Raw genomic sequence first — 17,233 nt, 5'->3', positions numbered from 1 at the left:
CAGATAAAAGATGTTCAACATGCCAGTTTAAACTTTGAACTATTTGCAAAACGACTGAGCTCTGCAACATTAAAACATGGATAGAACAGTAACTACATTAATCATAACTCTTCTTCTCTTCAGTGTTTCTGTGGGTTTCTGGTGGTGCAGCTCTGTGCTGCCTTCAGGAGAATGGGACATCAGAGTATCACCCATCAAATTTCACCCACATGGCATTTATTGTGCAAACCAGAGCTTTCAGTGGAAAAACAAAAGGTCCAGGTCCTTTTAATGCCATTTAAATATGAGACAGAAACATGGATTATATCTTTATATAGACCTGTCTATTGATTATAGATTAATAGTTTTACTGGACAGAAATTACAAAGAACAAATCTGGTTCTTAATCAAATCCTAATGAGTCAAATTCAAAGTGTCATGGAGTCATCAGCCTCATGACATTAACACTGACATGAAAAATAATATTGAAGAAATAAATATATCAAATCTAATTAAAAACATAAATAAGTGATCAGTTGTTTAAGATATATTTATTCTCAGTACTAGATGTGGTCTCAACAAACCCATGACACTTCAACAATATTATTTTACCTTTTATCTGGAAATAGTGTCTGTTTATTCTTGCCATACAGTCTCTGTATTAATTATTGCTCGAAAGGTCTTGCCATACCAGTTTATTCCTCTGCATTTACTTTAGTTTCTTTGTTTATTCATGAATTTTGTTCTTTATTCATTTCCATTTAGTTTTATTTGATTAGTTTTATCCTCTCTTGGTTTATTGCTATGTTCACTTTAGTTTTTTTCCTGTTGCTACATTTATTTGATCATTTATTGACGGTCATCATCAGTAATCTCATCACCTGCTGCGCCGCCTAATCGTCATGTGTTGATTTTTCACTGTTCAGCGTCAAATTCTCTGTTTTTATGCCATAATTCACATCTAGTTCATCGCTCCATTTTATGTCCCACTTCTCCAGTTTCAGACTTTTGCGCAATGTGGGCGTCATTTTTTTTAAGCCCCTAAGGTGCAGGGCGGTCGGGAAGTGTATCGATGGGGAAAAGACAGACCGACATAGACCTTTTAAAACAACGGAAACAATTTCTGCATTCTGATTATTGAAATTTAAAAGTGTTGTGGTACCGTTGTTCTATCACCCCCGTTTCATACCGGACCACTTACAGCACCAATGTTAACGCTATACTATGAAAGCTCTCTATCGTGGTGTCACCATGGAGGGATTTCTTTATTTAAATGGGTTCATTTTTCAGAGGGATACACGGTGAGGGTATCGTGATTTTAGCTACAAGTAGCAGGAGAACGGAGCTGCGCCATGAAGCTACAAACACTGAATAGAAGAAGAGCTGCCATCGATACAGTTGCAGCCAGGCATGATTTAATGTTACACAATACAGTTTTACCAAGTTGCTCAAAGTCTAAACTGGTATTGTTGTGCATTTAAGGTGTAAAGTTTACCTTCGACCAAACGCCCCCCAAAGGCATCCCAGCGCCCCCCTTTTGTAAAAATGTCCTCCAGCGCCCCCTGCCGTCCTCTGAACGCCCCCTGGGGGGCGGTACTGCCCACGTTGAGAACCACTAGACTAGTATATATTCCATTGAGGGAAAGTAACATAAAAGCTCGTTTTGAAGTATAAGCTGCTACTTACAGGCATTGCTTCGAAGAATTCGACTTGGAATGCGGCGTTCATAACAAACACGTGTTCATCTGCTCTACCGCTAGCAAACAACCGTACTGATTATATAACATAAAAGTCAAGCAGTTCCCTTAAAGTCCAACAGATGGCAGCAATGCGCCATGCAAAACAAAACACCCACAGTTTACAGGACACACTTCCTGCTAAAGAGCCCCCTGGTGGTTGAAGAAAAATCCACATATAAAGGAGGTAAAAATAGAGCAAATGAATTGAATAACTTTCAGTATGTTTAGGCATTTTATTACACCCACAACCATCATTACATCTACTCTCCCCCAGTGCATTCTCCTCACCAGCAGGTACAATCATACCGTCATCCTGCGGCTGGACAATAAGCTTGACTGGACAAGCAACACAAATATGAAGCTCCAGACCAGGATATCCTATCTGAGGAGGCTGAGATTTTAAGATCAGTTGTTGGGATTGTTTTATCAGTTTGTTGTTGCCAACGTCTTGTCAAATGCTGTGGTGTGCTGGTGGTGGCAGTAGGGCCGGCTCCGTGGTTGGTGCAAAGCTGAACTCTGGCAACAGTGGCAGAGAACACTGCAGAAACTCCTGGCTAATGTGGACAACACCAGCCATGACATGACTTGCTTTCCTGTCATCAGGAAAGCCAGAAAAGCAAGTTCAGTGGGAGACTGCTTCTTCCAAAGTGCAGGACTAACAGACTGAAGAACTCCTTTGTCCCTCATGTAATTAAACTCCTCACCTCCTCATTGGGATTGGGGGACAAAAGAGGGGCTATAGGATATATATAAAAAATAATTCCCTTCTCACCCTCCGCGGGTGGTCTGTTTCATCCTCTGAGCTCGGGTCCTCTACCAGAGGCCTGGGAGCTTGAGGTTCTCCTCCAGTATCTTGGCTGTGCCTAGAACTGCACATTTCTGGACTGAGATGTCTGATGTTGTTCCTGGGATCTGTTTGAGCCACTGCTCCAGTTTGGGGGTGACTGCCCCGAGGGCCCCGATGACCACAGGCACCACTGTGGTCTTCACCTTCCAGGTCTTTTCCAGTTCCTCCCTGAGGCCCTGGTATTTCTCCAATTTCTCATGCTCCTTTTTCCTGATGATGTAGTCACTTGGTATTGCTACATCCACCACAACAGCTTTCCTCTGTTCTTTATCCACCACCACAATGTCCGGTTGGTTCGCCATTACCATCTTGTCTGTTTGGATCTGGAAGTCCCACAGGATCTTAGCTCGGTCATTCTCCACCACTTTTGGGGGTGTTCCCCACTTTGATCTCGGGGCTTCCAGTCCATATTCTGCACAGATGTTCCTGTACACTATGCCCGCCACTTGGTTATGTCATTCCATGTACGCTTTCCATGCCAGCATCTTGCACCCTGTTGTTATGTGCTGGACTGTCTCAGGGGCCTCCTTGCACAACCTACACCTTGGGTCTTGTCTGGTGTGGTAGATCTGAGCCTCTATTGCTCTGGTGTTTAGGGCCTGTTCCTGGGCGGCCAGGATGAGAGCCTCTGTGCTGTCCTTGAGTCCAGCTTTCTCCAGCCATTGGTAGGTTTTCCTGACATCACCCACTTCAGTTATTTGTCGGTGGTACATCCCATGTGGGCCTGTCCTCCCATGATGGTACTTCCAGCACCTTGTCTTCTGTTCCCCATTGACTGAGACATTCGCTGAGCACATCGTCCGTTGAGGCTTTGTCCTTGATGTATTTATGGATCTTGGATGTTTCATCCTGGACAGTGGCTCTCACACTCACTAGTCCTCTGCCTCCTTCCTTACAGCTCATGTTCAGTCTCAGGGTGCTGGATTTGGGGTGGAATCCTCCATGCATGGTTAGTAGCTTCCTAGTCTTAACATCCGTGACCTTCATCTCTTCCATTGGCCAGCTAATTATTCCGGCAGGGTATCTGATTACTGGTAAGGCATAGCTGTTTATTGCACGGATCTTGTTCTTGCCATTGAGCTGGCTTCTCAGGACTTGCCTTATTTGTTGGAGGTATTTGGCTGTGACTCCTTTCCTTGTGACCTCATCGAGGTTGCCATTTGCTTGTGGTATTCCCAGGTACTTGTAGCTGTGCTCTATGTCTGCTATTGTGCCTTGTGGGAGTGAGACCCCTGGGTCAAAATGGACGAATCGAACTGACTTGTGGTTCTCACGTCACTCGACTCACATCGAAATTACCACATGCTTTAAGAACTCATTTTTGTCGCTATGCCCTTTCTCAGCACATACAAGTACCCACACTGTATGATTTCTCAGATTGGTTGGAATTTGAAGTCCAGGTACAGGAAAGTGAAATTGTAATCTCGGGTTCCAGAGAGAGACCATACAGACAGAGGGAGTGACAAGAGAAGCAAGCACATCCAAAGTCCTCTACTGTTTTACTCGGCACAGGACCTAGGATCACAGCTGCCACCCCTCCACAGACATGTTCTATTTCTACTGAGTCATCCTCAGCCAGTCAGAAATCTAAATTGTACTGCCCATATTGCAATAACAACCAACATCTTCTGAATCAATGCACAAACTTTAGTAATCTCACTAAAGATCAGAGAGAAGAGTGGATTCGGAGTAACAGAAAATCCTGGAAATGTGGAAGGAATCATCAAGCTGCTCAGTGTAAGCTGAAAGCTAGATGCAGGACATGCAATGGCAGACACTTGGAAGCCCTACATGATGTAAATGCAAGACCAGCAAAAGAGGAGACTCCTCCACACTCATCTAGTGAGGTTTTGTATGTGGACCGACCAACAGCTTCCAGCCATGTACTACTCAAGATGAGTAAGGTCATCTTGCGGAATGGCAACCATAATATGGAGACATTTGCCATTTTGGATGACGGTTCTGAAAGAACCATTCTTCTATCTGCTGCAGCACAGCAACTTAAACTCCATGGCAATTATGAGGATTTAGCCTTGAAGACAGTCAGACAAGACATTCGAGTTGTCCAAGGTGAGTCTGTTTTCTTTACAGTCTCACCAGCTTCAAATCCTAAGAAAAGGTATGAAATAACAGGAGCCTTTACAGCAGAGCATTTAGGCTCAGCGGAACATTCACACCCAGTTGCCACTTTACAAAGTAAATATGCTCACCTGAAGAACCTCCCCCTCACTTCGTTCCATCAAGTGAAGCCACTCCTCTTGATAGGTACAGACTATCCGCATTTAATCTCACCAATCGAGCCTGTAAGACTTGAACCCCCTGGTGGTCCTGCCGCTATTAAAACCAGACTGGGATGGACTCTACAGGGTCCTTTTAAAAGAGCAGCTTCCCACACAGGTTCAGTGCCTTTTCACGTCCACACGCTCCACAGACTCTGACCTAATGAAGAATGTGCAACAACTCTGGCAATTGGACGTGCTGCCCTTCAGAAATGAAAAGGTGATTATGCGATCACAACAAGATCAGCAGGCAGTTATGCTTCTAGAGGAGAAAACTAAAAAAGTGACTGTCAACAGTGTTAACAGGTACCCCACCCCGCTTCTTCGCAACATAAATATGCCTACATTGCATGCTGCTAAAGAAGCTGTCTTGCCACTGTTAAGAAGCACAGAAAGGAAATTGCTGAAGGATGTTAGAGCAGACATCTACAATAAAGAAATAGCCAAGTTGGTAGATGCAGGCTACATCACCAAGTTAAAGCCAGATGATGTTGCACAAACAAAGGAAGCGTGGTATATACCACACCACATGGTGGAACATAATGGAAAGCACAGAATTGTGTTTAACTGCTCATTTGAACACCAAGGACAGAGTCTGAATGACTATCTGTTGCCAGTACCAACCCTCGGCCCTACGCTTTTGGGAGTGCTTTTGCGCTTCAGACAACACAGCATTGCCATTTCAAGTGACATTAAAGGAATGTTCCATCAGGTCCACCTCCCATCAGAGGACAAACCTCTTTTAAGATTTCTATGGCGGGATGTGAAAATAACACAACCTCCTCATGTGTTTGAATGGCAAGTTCTTCCATTCGGCACCATCTGTAGCCCAATGCTGTGCTGTCTATGCATTGCAGAGACACACAAAGGAGAATACAACACCTGACGAAGAACTAAGGAGGGTTGTGGAGAACAACTTCTATGTTGACAACTGCTTGTATAGTCTGAGTTCTAAGGAAAAGGCAAAGGAATTAGTTGACAGGCTGCAGTCACTACTTCTTTCTGGAGTGTTTGAACTCAGACAATGGGCAAGTAGTGTCCCTGAAGTTATAGCTCATCTTCCAGATGAAGCCAGAAGTGGCAGCAATGAGCAATGGTTGGCCCAGAACAATCTAGATCAGCAAGAAATGGCACTCGGTCTACGCTGGGATTGTGAGAAAGATGAGCTGGGTTACAGATATCGTTCAGTGCCAGAGAAAAGGCCAACAATGCGCTACATTTACAAAGTTTTGGCAAAACAGTACGATCCTCTTGGTTTCATTACACCTTTTACCACAAGAGCGAAGATTATTGTTCGGCACTTATGGGACAAGCGTAGAGAGTGGGATGACCCTCATTTGCCTGAAGACCTCCTTAAGGCATGGTACAAATGGGAAGGAGAGCTGGAACACCTCCCCCAAATAACCATCCTGCGGAGCTACAGTAGCCCTGAAACAGATATGCAGGACTGCAACAAGGCTCTCCACATATTCTGCGATGCATCTGAACAAGCTTACGGCTCCGTCGCATACCTCCGCACAGAGAAAGCAGACAGAAATGTGGAAACAGCTTTTGTGATGGCAAGATCCAGAGTGGCCCCTAAGCGGCAGCAGAGCATTCCAAGACTGGACCTCTGCGCTGCTCTGACTGGTGCACAATTGGCAAAACTGCTCATCACTGAGTTGACCATACCAGTACAAGAAGTCATACTCTGGTGTGATTCCACAACTGTACTAAAATGGATCCAGTCAGACTCATGCAGATTTAAAGTTTTTGTCAGAACCAGAGTGGCTGAGATCCAAGAACTCACCAGTTCTATGACCTGGCGATATGTAGACTCGCTAAATAACTCAGCTGATGACATCACTCGAGGAAAATCTCTGGAGTCCCTTATCAACTCGAACAGGTGGAGTCAGGGCCCAGGTTTCCTCTTGCTTTCACCAGACCACTGGCCTAGTCCTCCTGAATTGAGGGATGTGGATGAGGGTGAACTGAAGGCCGCAGCCTTCTGTGGAGCCACAATGCAGATTGCAAATTCCATATCTGATGCAGATAAAGTATGTTCCTTTCAAGAACTCATCGAACGCACAGTGTTGTCTGCTCACGGGGCGGCTCCCTTCCAACATCACCTCTCAGTGGACGACTACAAGGATGCAGAGTTGACAATTTTACAGCAAACTCAAATGGACCGTTTTCCAGACGATTATCAGCTGCTGCAAGCAGGGAAAACTGTGCCACCCTCCAGCAGACTTGTTAAACTGGCTCCAGAGTACGACACAGAGATTAAACTAATCAGAGTTGGTGGACGTCTCCGACATAGTGAATACCTGGACACAGAAGAAAAGCATCCCATTTTGTTAGATGGCACCCATCCTGTCACTAAACTTATCATTAAACAGTTTGATGATAAGCTCCATCACCCAGGGCACGAAAAAGTGTATTCTGAACTACGCAGACACTACTGGGTCATCAAAGGAAGGGAAGCAGTCAAACGAATTCAACGAGAATGCCCACTCTGTCAAAAGTGGCGTGCAACACCAGTGCTCCCTCAGATGGCTGATCTCCCAGCAGCAAGGTTGCGCCTTTTGAAACCACCTTTTTACTCATGTGGAGTTAATTGCTTTGGACCATTCCTTGTGAAGATTGGCAGGAGAAACGAAAAGAGATGGGGTACTCTTTTTAAGTGTCTCACAACACGAGCAGTTCACATTGACATCCTCACAAACATGACCTCTGATTCATTCCTAATGGCTCTCAGGCGTTTTGTGTCAAGGCGAGGAAAACCATCAGAACTGCTCTCTGATTGTGGGACAAATTTCAAAGGAGGTGAGCAAGAGCTACAGGAAGCCTTTCAGGAGATGTGTCCTACAATTCAAGACCACCTATCCAAACAACAGATAAGGTTCAGTTTCAACCCACCTGGTGCGCCTCATTTTGGGGGAGTTTGGGAGCGTGAAGTACGATCAATCAAGTCAGCGCTAAGAGTATCCCTTGGAGCTCAGACTGTCACTGAAGAAGTTCTCAGAACTGTGCTCATTGAGGTTGAGAGGGTACTAAACTCCAATATAGCCTACCTCATACCATGAGAGACACAAATAAGCACGACATGCCGGCTCAGACGTCGCCCGGTCAAACAAGGTCTGCGTCAGGTGCTGGGGAACCAGAGCACCCTGATGAAAAATGGGCTACTGGAACAAGACGGAAATGGGCGAGAGGTGAAAACATGGATCTGTTGGAATGCTACCCAATACCCACCATGGAAAAGACGGTTAGAGGCTAAGATCAAGATAACAAGGAGGGAAGTGAGTCAACTGTCAGAGCTCCAAAGGGGTGCAATGAAAAGATCAGTACCCAAGAAGTACAGCCAGATGCCCATACCTGAAGCACTCGAAACTGCCAAACAAAGGCTCCAAGCCTTGGCCAGCCGCCTAAAGAGATACACGAGAGAGAATGAAGCCAGGAGGATTAACCGGCTCTTCGCCACCCAACCGGCTAAAGTGTACTCTCAATGGCAGGGTAATAACAACAGAGCAGACCCACCCAGGCTGGAGACTGAACAATACTGGAAAGGCATATGGGAAAGGGAGGCGTCCCACAACAGCAATGCACAGTGGCTAATCTCTCTACGAGAGGACCACAGCAACCTCCCGGAACAAGCCCCGGTAACCATCACTGTGGCAGATGTCCAAAACAGAGTCTCGGGTATGAAAAACTGGACAGCACCAGGACCTGACATGATCCATGCCTACTGGCTTAAGAAACTCACTGCCCTCCATGAGCGACTGGCAGCTCAACTGAACCAGCTGCTACAAAATGGGACTCACCCTGAATTGTTAACTGAAGGGCGCACAATCCTGATACAGAAGGAACCCTCGAAGGGTTCAGTCCCATCCAACTATCGGCCAATAACCTGTCTCTCTACAACATGGAAGCTCATGTCAGGCATCATAGCGGCTAAGATAAGCGGGCACATGGATAAATACATGAGCAAGGCACAGAAGGGCATAGGCATAAATAGCAGAGGAGCCAAACACCAACTCCTTGTAGACCACACAGTTGCCCGAGACTGCAAAACCCGACACACCAACCTGTGTAACGCTTGGATTGATTACAAGAAAGCCTATGACTCAATGCCACACACTTGGATCATTGAATGCTTAGAGATGTACAACATCAATAGGACTCTAAGAGCCTTCATTGCAAACTCAATGGGGCTGTGGAAAACCACCCTTGAAGCCAACTGCAAACCACTTGCACAAGTGTCCATCAAATGTGGCATATACCAATGAGATGCTCTGTCCCCACTGCTGTTCTGCATAGGCCTGAACCCTCTCAGCCAAATCATCAACAAGACTGGCTACGGATACCGACTCAAGAATGGGGCCACGATCAGTCACCTCCTCTACATGGATGACATCAAGCTGTACGCCAAGAGCGAGCGAGACATCGACTCACTGATCCACACCACCAGGATCTACAGCACTGACATTGGGATGTCATTCGGACTAGAGAAGTGTGGTCGGATGGTTACAAAGAGAGGGAAGGTCGCCCACACAGAAGGGGTCTCACTCCCAGAGGGAACAATAGCAGACATAGAGCACAGCTACAAGTACCTGGGAATACAACAAGCAAATGGCAACCTCGATGAGGTCACAAGGAAAGGAGCCACAGCCAAATACCTCCAACGAATAAGGCAAGTCCTGAGAAGCCAGCTCAATGGCAAGAGCAAGATCCGTGCAATAAACAGCTATGCCTTACCAGTAATCAGATACCCTGCCGGAATAATTAGCTGGCCAATGGAAGAGATGAAGGCCATGGATGTTAAAACTAGGCAGCTACTAACCATGCATGGAGCATTCCACCCCAAATCCAGCACCCTGAGACTGTACACGAGCCGTAAGGAAGGAGGCAGAGGACTAGTGAGTGTGAGAGCCACTGTCCAGGATGAAACATCCAAGATCCATAAATACATCAAGGACAAAGCCTCAACGGACGATGTGCTCAGCGAATGTCTCAGGCAATGGGGAACAGAAGACAAGTTGCTGGAAGTACCATCATGGGAGGACAAGCCCACATGGGATGTACCACCGACAAATAACTGAAGTGGCTGATGTCAGGAAAACCTACCAATGGCTGGAGAAAGCTGGACTCAAGGACAGCACAGAGGCTCTCATCCTGGCCGCCCAGGAACAGGCCCTAAACACCAGAGCAATAGAGGCTCAGATCTACCACACCAGACAAGACCCAAGGTGTAGGTTGTGCAAGGAGGCCCCTGAGACAGTCCAGCACATAATAGCAGGGTGCAAGATGCTGGCAGGGAAAGCATACATGGAACGACATAACCAAGTGGCGGGCATAGTGTACAGGAACATCTGTGCAGAATATGGACTGGAAGCCCTGAGATCAAAGTGGGGAACACCCCCAAAAGTGGTGGAGAATGACCGAGCTAAGATCCTGTGGGACTTCCAGATCCAGACAGACAAGATGGTAATGGCGAACCAACCGGACATTGTGGTGGTGGATAAACAACAGAGGAAAGCCGTTGTGGTGGATGTAGCAATACCAAGTGACTACAACATCAGGAAAAAGGAGCATGAGAAATTGGAGAAATACCAGGGCCTCAGGGAGGAACTGGAAAAGACCTGGAAGGTGAAGACCACAGTGGTGCCTGTGGTCATCGGGGCCCTCGGGGCAGTCACCCCCAAACTGGAGCAGTGGCTCAAACAGATCCCAGGAACAACATCAGACATCTCAGTCCAGAAATGTGCAGTTCTAGGCACAGCCAAGATACTGGAGGAGAACCCTCAAGCTCCCAGGCCTCTGGTAGAGGACCCGAGCTCAGAGGATGAAACAGACCACCCGCGGAGGGTGAGAAGGGAATTTCTTTTTTTTTTAATATATATATATATATATATATATATATATATATATATTCTTTTTTTTATGATTTAATCTGGATTGAAAACATCTCTGTTGCTCTGAGCATTTCACTGGCGGAGCAAATTTATTCCTAAAAGATAAAGTTTATAGTTTATGCATTTAAAGCCGGGAGAGCGGAAAAAAATCACACCACTGGCGCCTCGCGCAATGCCGCTGTTTGATCTCTAGTCTTGGTGTGGATCACGCACGCCGCCTTTCACTCAAACTGGACACAGGCTGACTTGTATGGAATTATTTTTCTTTGACGAACTCCACATCGAGGTAAGAGTTTAAAACTTCAAAATGCATCACAAGACATGACATGTAAAAAACAAGCACTTGACGGAGTTTGGCTATATCGAGGCTCAATGCAGGAAAAAAGCGAACAGACAGCAGGATAAAGCAGCGCACAACTTCCAATACTCACCCGGATTAGAAAATGATGTGCTCATGTGCTCATTTCGGAGTTAGGTGCCCAAATAGTTAATCAAACTTGCTAGTTCTCATTAAGATTGTGTGAAATAAAGGAATTTGTCACGAGAGAATTTCAGGTAATCAGTAGCTCGAGTATGAAGACACAACTGTCCGCGGACAGTACGTTCATGGAATGCGCTCAGTACGCCCGAGTATATTGGGGCCTTTAGTCAGCCAGCACGAAAATCAGAAAAATTCATTCCACAAACTTGAGCAACCAAAGCAGTCTCTGTGACGCTTATTAAAAACTCCACAGGCACAAAATGGAAGAGTTACTGAAGGCACATTAGCCACATTGAATTAAATCTCTCATTTGTTGCACATCTCTGCGCAGTGTAGTGGATTTAACTCATCATACAGGGCCGATCCAAGGCTGTATGAGGCCTCAAACTCAAAGATTAAACTCAGATTGTTGCTGTGGTACAAAACAATCTAACTATGAATATTGTTCTTTGAACTTTTACAAAGAAAACTTTCCCAATCCTTAAAATCTTACATTTAAATGTTAAACTATTTAAAATATCTTAATTTATGTATGCTGAAACCATCAGACCAAATTTAGTAGCATTGATCATCTCAAACGAATGTTACATTTATGTATCTGTGGTTTGTGTTAAAATGTTAGCATTTATGGGGCCCCTTAATCCCTGGGGGACCTTATGGAGCCGCTGATTTAATCTGGATTAAACAGAAGTGCAAATAATTGATATTGATATTCATTTTGACTGTATTTTTTGATTTGATGTTTTTAAGACTAGTGGTGGATTCTAAACAGCGTTTCACTGGCGATGTTTTCCAGTAACATATAACATATGTAATATTTTTACATTTCCTGTCTACTTAACATCTTTTAATACAAATACGTTGGAGTGCCGGTGGACCGCCTCGATCACTGGGCTTAGCAAGTTTTCTGGGGGAAACCCTGAATATGTTTTCGTCACATTAAAGCAGTGCACCCACTTGTCATTGCCACAGTGCTAAAGTTTACCTGTGAACAAGGTGAATACTTGTCAACCCATGGTTCATCTGGATCTCTTTCACTTGATTTCGTCATCCAAAGAGAACCATTTAGGCCTTCTTTCCATTTTCTAGATCTCTCTTCAGATTGAAAGCCCCACATTTGTCTGTCCTCGCTCTTGGCAGGTGCATCAGAGAAGGATGGATCCACCCAGCTATTTACCTAATATTCAAGAAGAAGAATTTAAAGAGTGGTAATTAAGACCTTATGTGCATACCCAAATTTGCACCCTCACACTAACAGGACTTATTTCATTTTATCAGCAATATTAATAAAATACACACTTGAATTTTGTACCCAAAGTATATGTTCCAATATCCTTTGGGTACAAAAACATATCATAATGCATACAAATACTTATTTTATACTAATATATAATACTTGTACCTGTAATATTTCTAAGACATTACAACGGGCAAGTTTTACAATAAAACCAAAATAATATTTCCACTGTAATGTTTACACATTTCTGGCAGTTGGTGAAAATTTTATTTAGAGATTTTAACAACATAAAATTTCAGTTTAACTCAATCATAATATCAAGGTCTTTCTCAAACATTTGACAGTTTCACCATTTTATGTTTTATAACAACAAATACATATACACATTTATCATACTCCCTTTAACCCGCTACCAGGGAAGATAACAGTGATGCATATGGACAAAAAACAAAGTCTAGTTATTTTAGCTTTTCATTTAAGTTTAATTTTTCTGATTATTTGAGTAAAAAAGCAGCTCTATGCCGCAACCATTTTGTCACTTGGCTATATGGAGCAGCAAATACAATGCCTTGTGAATTTAATAATCAAAAACACATATCAGATGTGAGCGCATGCTGCGGTACCCGTCCCACCCCATGCACCACTCTGACAGCACTGAGCAGCTCCTTCAGTGCCCGGCTGCGGCGTGAAGGAAAGATACCGCAGGTCTTTCCTTCCGGCCGCCGTCAGACTGTACAACACCCGCTGCTCCCAGTAGTTCACTACTCTACTACAGGCAATAAACCTGGAATTTATTTATTTATATTTCAAACAATACTGTTTCAGTATTTTTTTATATTCACTTGATTTTACTGTGTATATATAGATTTTTATATTGGTTCTGCTCTGTCCTTTATACTGCTGTAACAATGTAAATTTCCCCACTGCGGGATTAATAAAGGAATATCTTATCTTAATCGGGTGTGCTGTGGTGGCGCAGGGGTTAAGCACACAGACCTCGTCTGTGAGCAACACATGAAAACTTATGTTGCATTCAAGAACACCTCAGAAACCAGATTATCTATACTGATATGAATCTACTTTGGTTTACCTATTCTTATTAATAAATGTCAGAAGACTTTTACCCAAGTGTTCCTAAATATTATCATTAACCAGTTTTCAAGTTATCAGTCAATAAACAGATATAGAGAATAGACTGATAAATACATTTGATTGAGAGACTATTTTACGGCATCATCTTTAAATTCATCCTATCCATTCATTATCTGAACATGTTTATCCTTGCAGGGTGGCGAGGGGGTTGGTGCCTTTCCCCAGCAGACATCGGGTGTGAGGCGGGGTACACCACGGACAGGTCACCAATTCATCGCAGGTCAACACAGAGACAGACAGGACAGTCATGCACACACACTTTCACACACAAGGTCAAATTAGAGAGACCAATTAACCGGCTTCCAGTTAATTGGTTCAACTGGTTAGGGAGGGAACTCACGCATCCACAGGGAGAACATGCAAACATCAAAGAAAGACCCCAGGCCTGGATTCTAACCCATGACCTTCTTCCTGCAATGAAAAGGGCTACCAACTGTGCCACTGTAAAGCCTCATCACCACCAAATATTATTCACTATTTTTGTGAACTACTGCTAGTGTGTGCCATAGTGTGCACATCTACAGGTTATCTGGAAATGCTATGTCTGACTTAGACATACAGGTCCTTCTCAGAAAATTAGCATATTGTGATAAAGTTCATTATTTTCCATAATGTAATGATGAAAATTAAACTGTCATATTTTAGATTCATTGCACACCAACTAAAATATTTCAGGTCTTTTATTGTTTTAATACTGATGATTTTGGCATACAGCTCATGAAAACCCAAAATCCCTGTCTCAAAATATTAGCATATTTCATCCAACCAATAAAAGAAAAGTGTTCCAATACCAAAAAAGTCAACCTTCAAATAATTATGTTCAGTTATGCAGTCAATACTTGGTCAGCAATCCTTCTGCAGCCTTCAATGCAGCATGGAGGCCATCAGCCTGTGGCTCTGCTGAGGTGTCATGGAGCCCAGGATGCATCGATAGCCTTAAGCTCATCCGAGTGTTGGGTCTTGGTCTCTCAACTTTCTCTTCACAATATCCCACAGATTCTCTATGGGGTTCAGGTCAGGAGAGTGGCAGGCCAATTGAGCACCAGTAACACCATGGTCAGTAATACCAGTGGTTTGGCACTGAGCAGGTTGTGCTGAAAAATGAAATCTTCATCTCCATAAAGTTTTTCAGCAGATGGAAGCATGAATGCTCCAAAACCTCCTGATAGCTGCTGCATTGACCTGCCCTTGATAAAAACCCAGTGGACCAACACCAGCAGCTCCCCAGACCATCACTGACTGTGGGTACTTGACACTGGACTTCTGGCTTTTGGCATTTCCTTCTCCCAGTCTTCCTCCGGACTCTGGCACCTTGATTTCCGAATGACATGCAAATTTGCTTTCATCCGAAAAAAGTACTTTGGGACCACTGAGCAACAGTCCAGTGCTGTTCTCTGTAGCCCAGGTCAGGCGCTTCTGCCGCTGTTTCTGGTTCACAGTGTCTTGACCTGGCGAATGCAGCACCTGTAGCCCATTTCCTGCACACGCCTGTGCACGGTGGGCTCTGGATGTTTCTGCTCCAGACTCAGTCCACTACTTCCTCAGGTCCCTCAAGGTCTGGATCGGACCTTCTCCACAATCTTTCTCAGGGTCCGGTCACTCTTCTCGTTGTGCAGCGTTTTCTGCCACACTTTTTCCTTCCCACTGAGGTGCCTTGATACATACAACACTCTGGGAACAGCCTATTGGTTCAGAAATGTCTTTCTGTGTCTTACCCTCTTGCTTGAGGGCGTCAATGATGGCCTTCTGGACAGCAGTCAGGTCAGCAGTCTGACCCATGATTGCGGTTTTAAGTAATGAACCAGGCTGGGAGTTTTTAAAAGCCTCAGGAATCTTTTGCAGGTGTTTAGAGTTACTTTGTTGATTCAGATGATGAGGTTAACGGCTCGTTCAGAGAACCTTTTCATGATATGCTCATTTTTTGGCAAATAATATGCCAAAATCATCAGTATTAAAACAATAAAAGACCTGAAATATTTCAGTTGGTGTGCAATGAATCTAAAATATATGACAGTATAATTTTTGTCATTACATTATGGAAAATAATGAACTTTATCACAATATGCTAATATTTTGAGAAGGACCTGTACTTTGTCTTTTGGACCATTTCAACATTTTGATATCACATTAACCAAAATGTGTGATGAGTTCAAGAAAGGAAAGAGTTCAGCAGATCATACTGAAATTTCTAACTTATTCAGTTACTAGTCTAAAAGTTTCTGGAGCTGACACTTTTAGGTTTCTAGACCTAAAAAAAACACTAAACTGGGAATTCCCACTGTAAAAGAAAGCACATTCATGACAGACAATAGCCTATGATTATGAGCAAAGAGCCACCCGTGATTTTGCTGCCACTAATGTTTAAGGACCGTTTCAAACTGGATGAAAAATAATGACATTTTCTTTCTATGAAAGATATCAAAACTCGGACAAAACAGAATTGGGTTTTGGGATCAGATTTGGATATTTGTCTCAATGTAAATTATATATTTACATTGAGACAAATGTAAATGTGTCTCAATGTAAACCATTTTAAAACAATTGTTTAAAATTAAACCATTTAAACTCTTCAAGAATGGTGATGGGTGTATATACGAATTCATAGTGGAATATATTAATAATGTTAATAATTCTAGTGTTTTAGAATGCAAAATCTACAATAAATAATAAGCAGATAATAAGTATGGTTCGAAACTAGGCTAACCTGTGTTTAAACACTTCTTATTGAAACACTTACTCGTCCTGAGTTGGTTTTATCTTCCAAGGAAAACTTTTTCATCTTTGGTCGTAGCTTTGAGTACAGAGGAAATGACTGATAGAAAACTGTTCCAGATGCTCTTTCAGCGGTAAATGAGTCTTCAAACACGCCGCAAATATGCCGTAGCACTTCTGGGAGACAACACGCTGCTTTACGTCTTCTAAACCCAAAGCCTTCTTCCTCTTTTTCTATTTCATGGCGTAAGTAAGCTGTAAGGTCCATTGCCGCCACCTACAGGACTGGAATGCAAATAGATGAACAAAAAATGTTCGCATTCTTTCTGTTAAATTTGTGACCTTCAAAAAAGGCATAGCGGTTTTTTTTTTCTATTTTATTTTTAAGATTTAGGTGGCTCAAGCTTTTTCATGATCCATGTTTTCTTCTTTGTATGTTCAGCAGCCCATCAAGTCAGTTTTGTAGACTGCAACAATCATCCTATTTTATATTTATCCTTTTAGTTGAACAGTCTTTGTTCAACCCCATAAATTGACATCCCTGCAAACAGCCTCTTTGTAGGGACATTAGTTTGGATAACTATGGATGCAAAGAGCTTGTAATCTAAATTTTGTGTTGCTATATGGTGTTATGAACTGCATTCCATTTTGTTTTTATCTGTCTTTGGAATTAGATTACTGCCTGTCTCTACAATACCTTCAATCTTCACCTTCAAGTCTGTTGAAGGAGAGGTGTGTTGAAGAAGCAAAGAACATTGAAAGATAAAAACAATAATAGTAGCAGTTATGTTTTATAATATTCTGCTAGAAAAAACTCCCTACATGACCGACATCCTTTTTTTTGTACTTGAGATTGCCTTATTTAATTGCACCGGATCCAATTACAATTACACTTAAGTATGCAGTTGGCATT

At 43.3% G+C, this 17,233-nt stretch overlaps 1 protein-coding gene across 7 annotated transcripts in view; it reads right to left on the bottom strand.

The window, feature by feature from the left end:
* Positions 1-16,550, bottom strand: part of rad17 (RAD17 checkpoint clamp loader component) — a 55,603-nt gene extending 39,053 nt beyond the window's left edge. For 3 of the 7 annotated variants that reach the window (XR_014089117.1, XM_008402242.3, XM_008402244.3), the window contains exons 1-2: positions 16,346-16,550; positions 12,205-12,396 (exon numbers count right to left, since the gene is read on the bottom strand). Coding sequence is in view for 6 of the 7 variants with exons in the window: in XM_008402242.3 (XP_008400464.1) it covers positions 12,205-12,396; positions 16,346-16,387 (234 nt within the window). In the remaining variant the exon portion in view is untranslated. The remainder of the gene's footprint in view (positions 1-12,204; positions 12,397-16,345) is intronic. The other 4 variants (XM_008402239.3, XM_008402240.3, XM_008402243.3 and 1 more) reach the window with 3 other exon arrangements.
* Between the last annotated feature and the right edge of the window lie 683 nt (positions 16,551-17,233).

The sequence above is a fragment of the Poecilia reticulata genome, chromosome 9 (genome assembly GCF_904066995.2).
Source record: "Poecilia reticulata chromosome 9, P_reticulata-male-v2, whole genome shotgun sequence".
NCBI lineage: Eukaryota > Metazoa > Chordata > Actinopteri > Cyprinodontiformes > Poeciliidae > Poecilia > Poecilia reticulata.
Note: the sequence above shows the minus strand (reverse complement) of the source record. Positions and strands in the feature narration are given on the sequence as shown.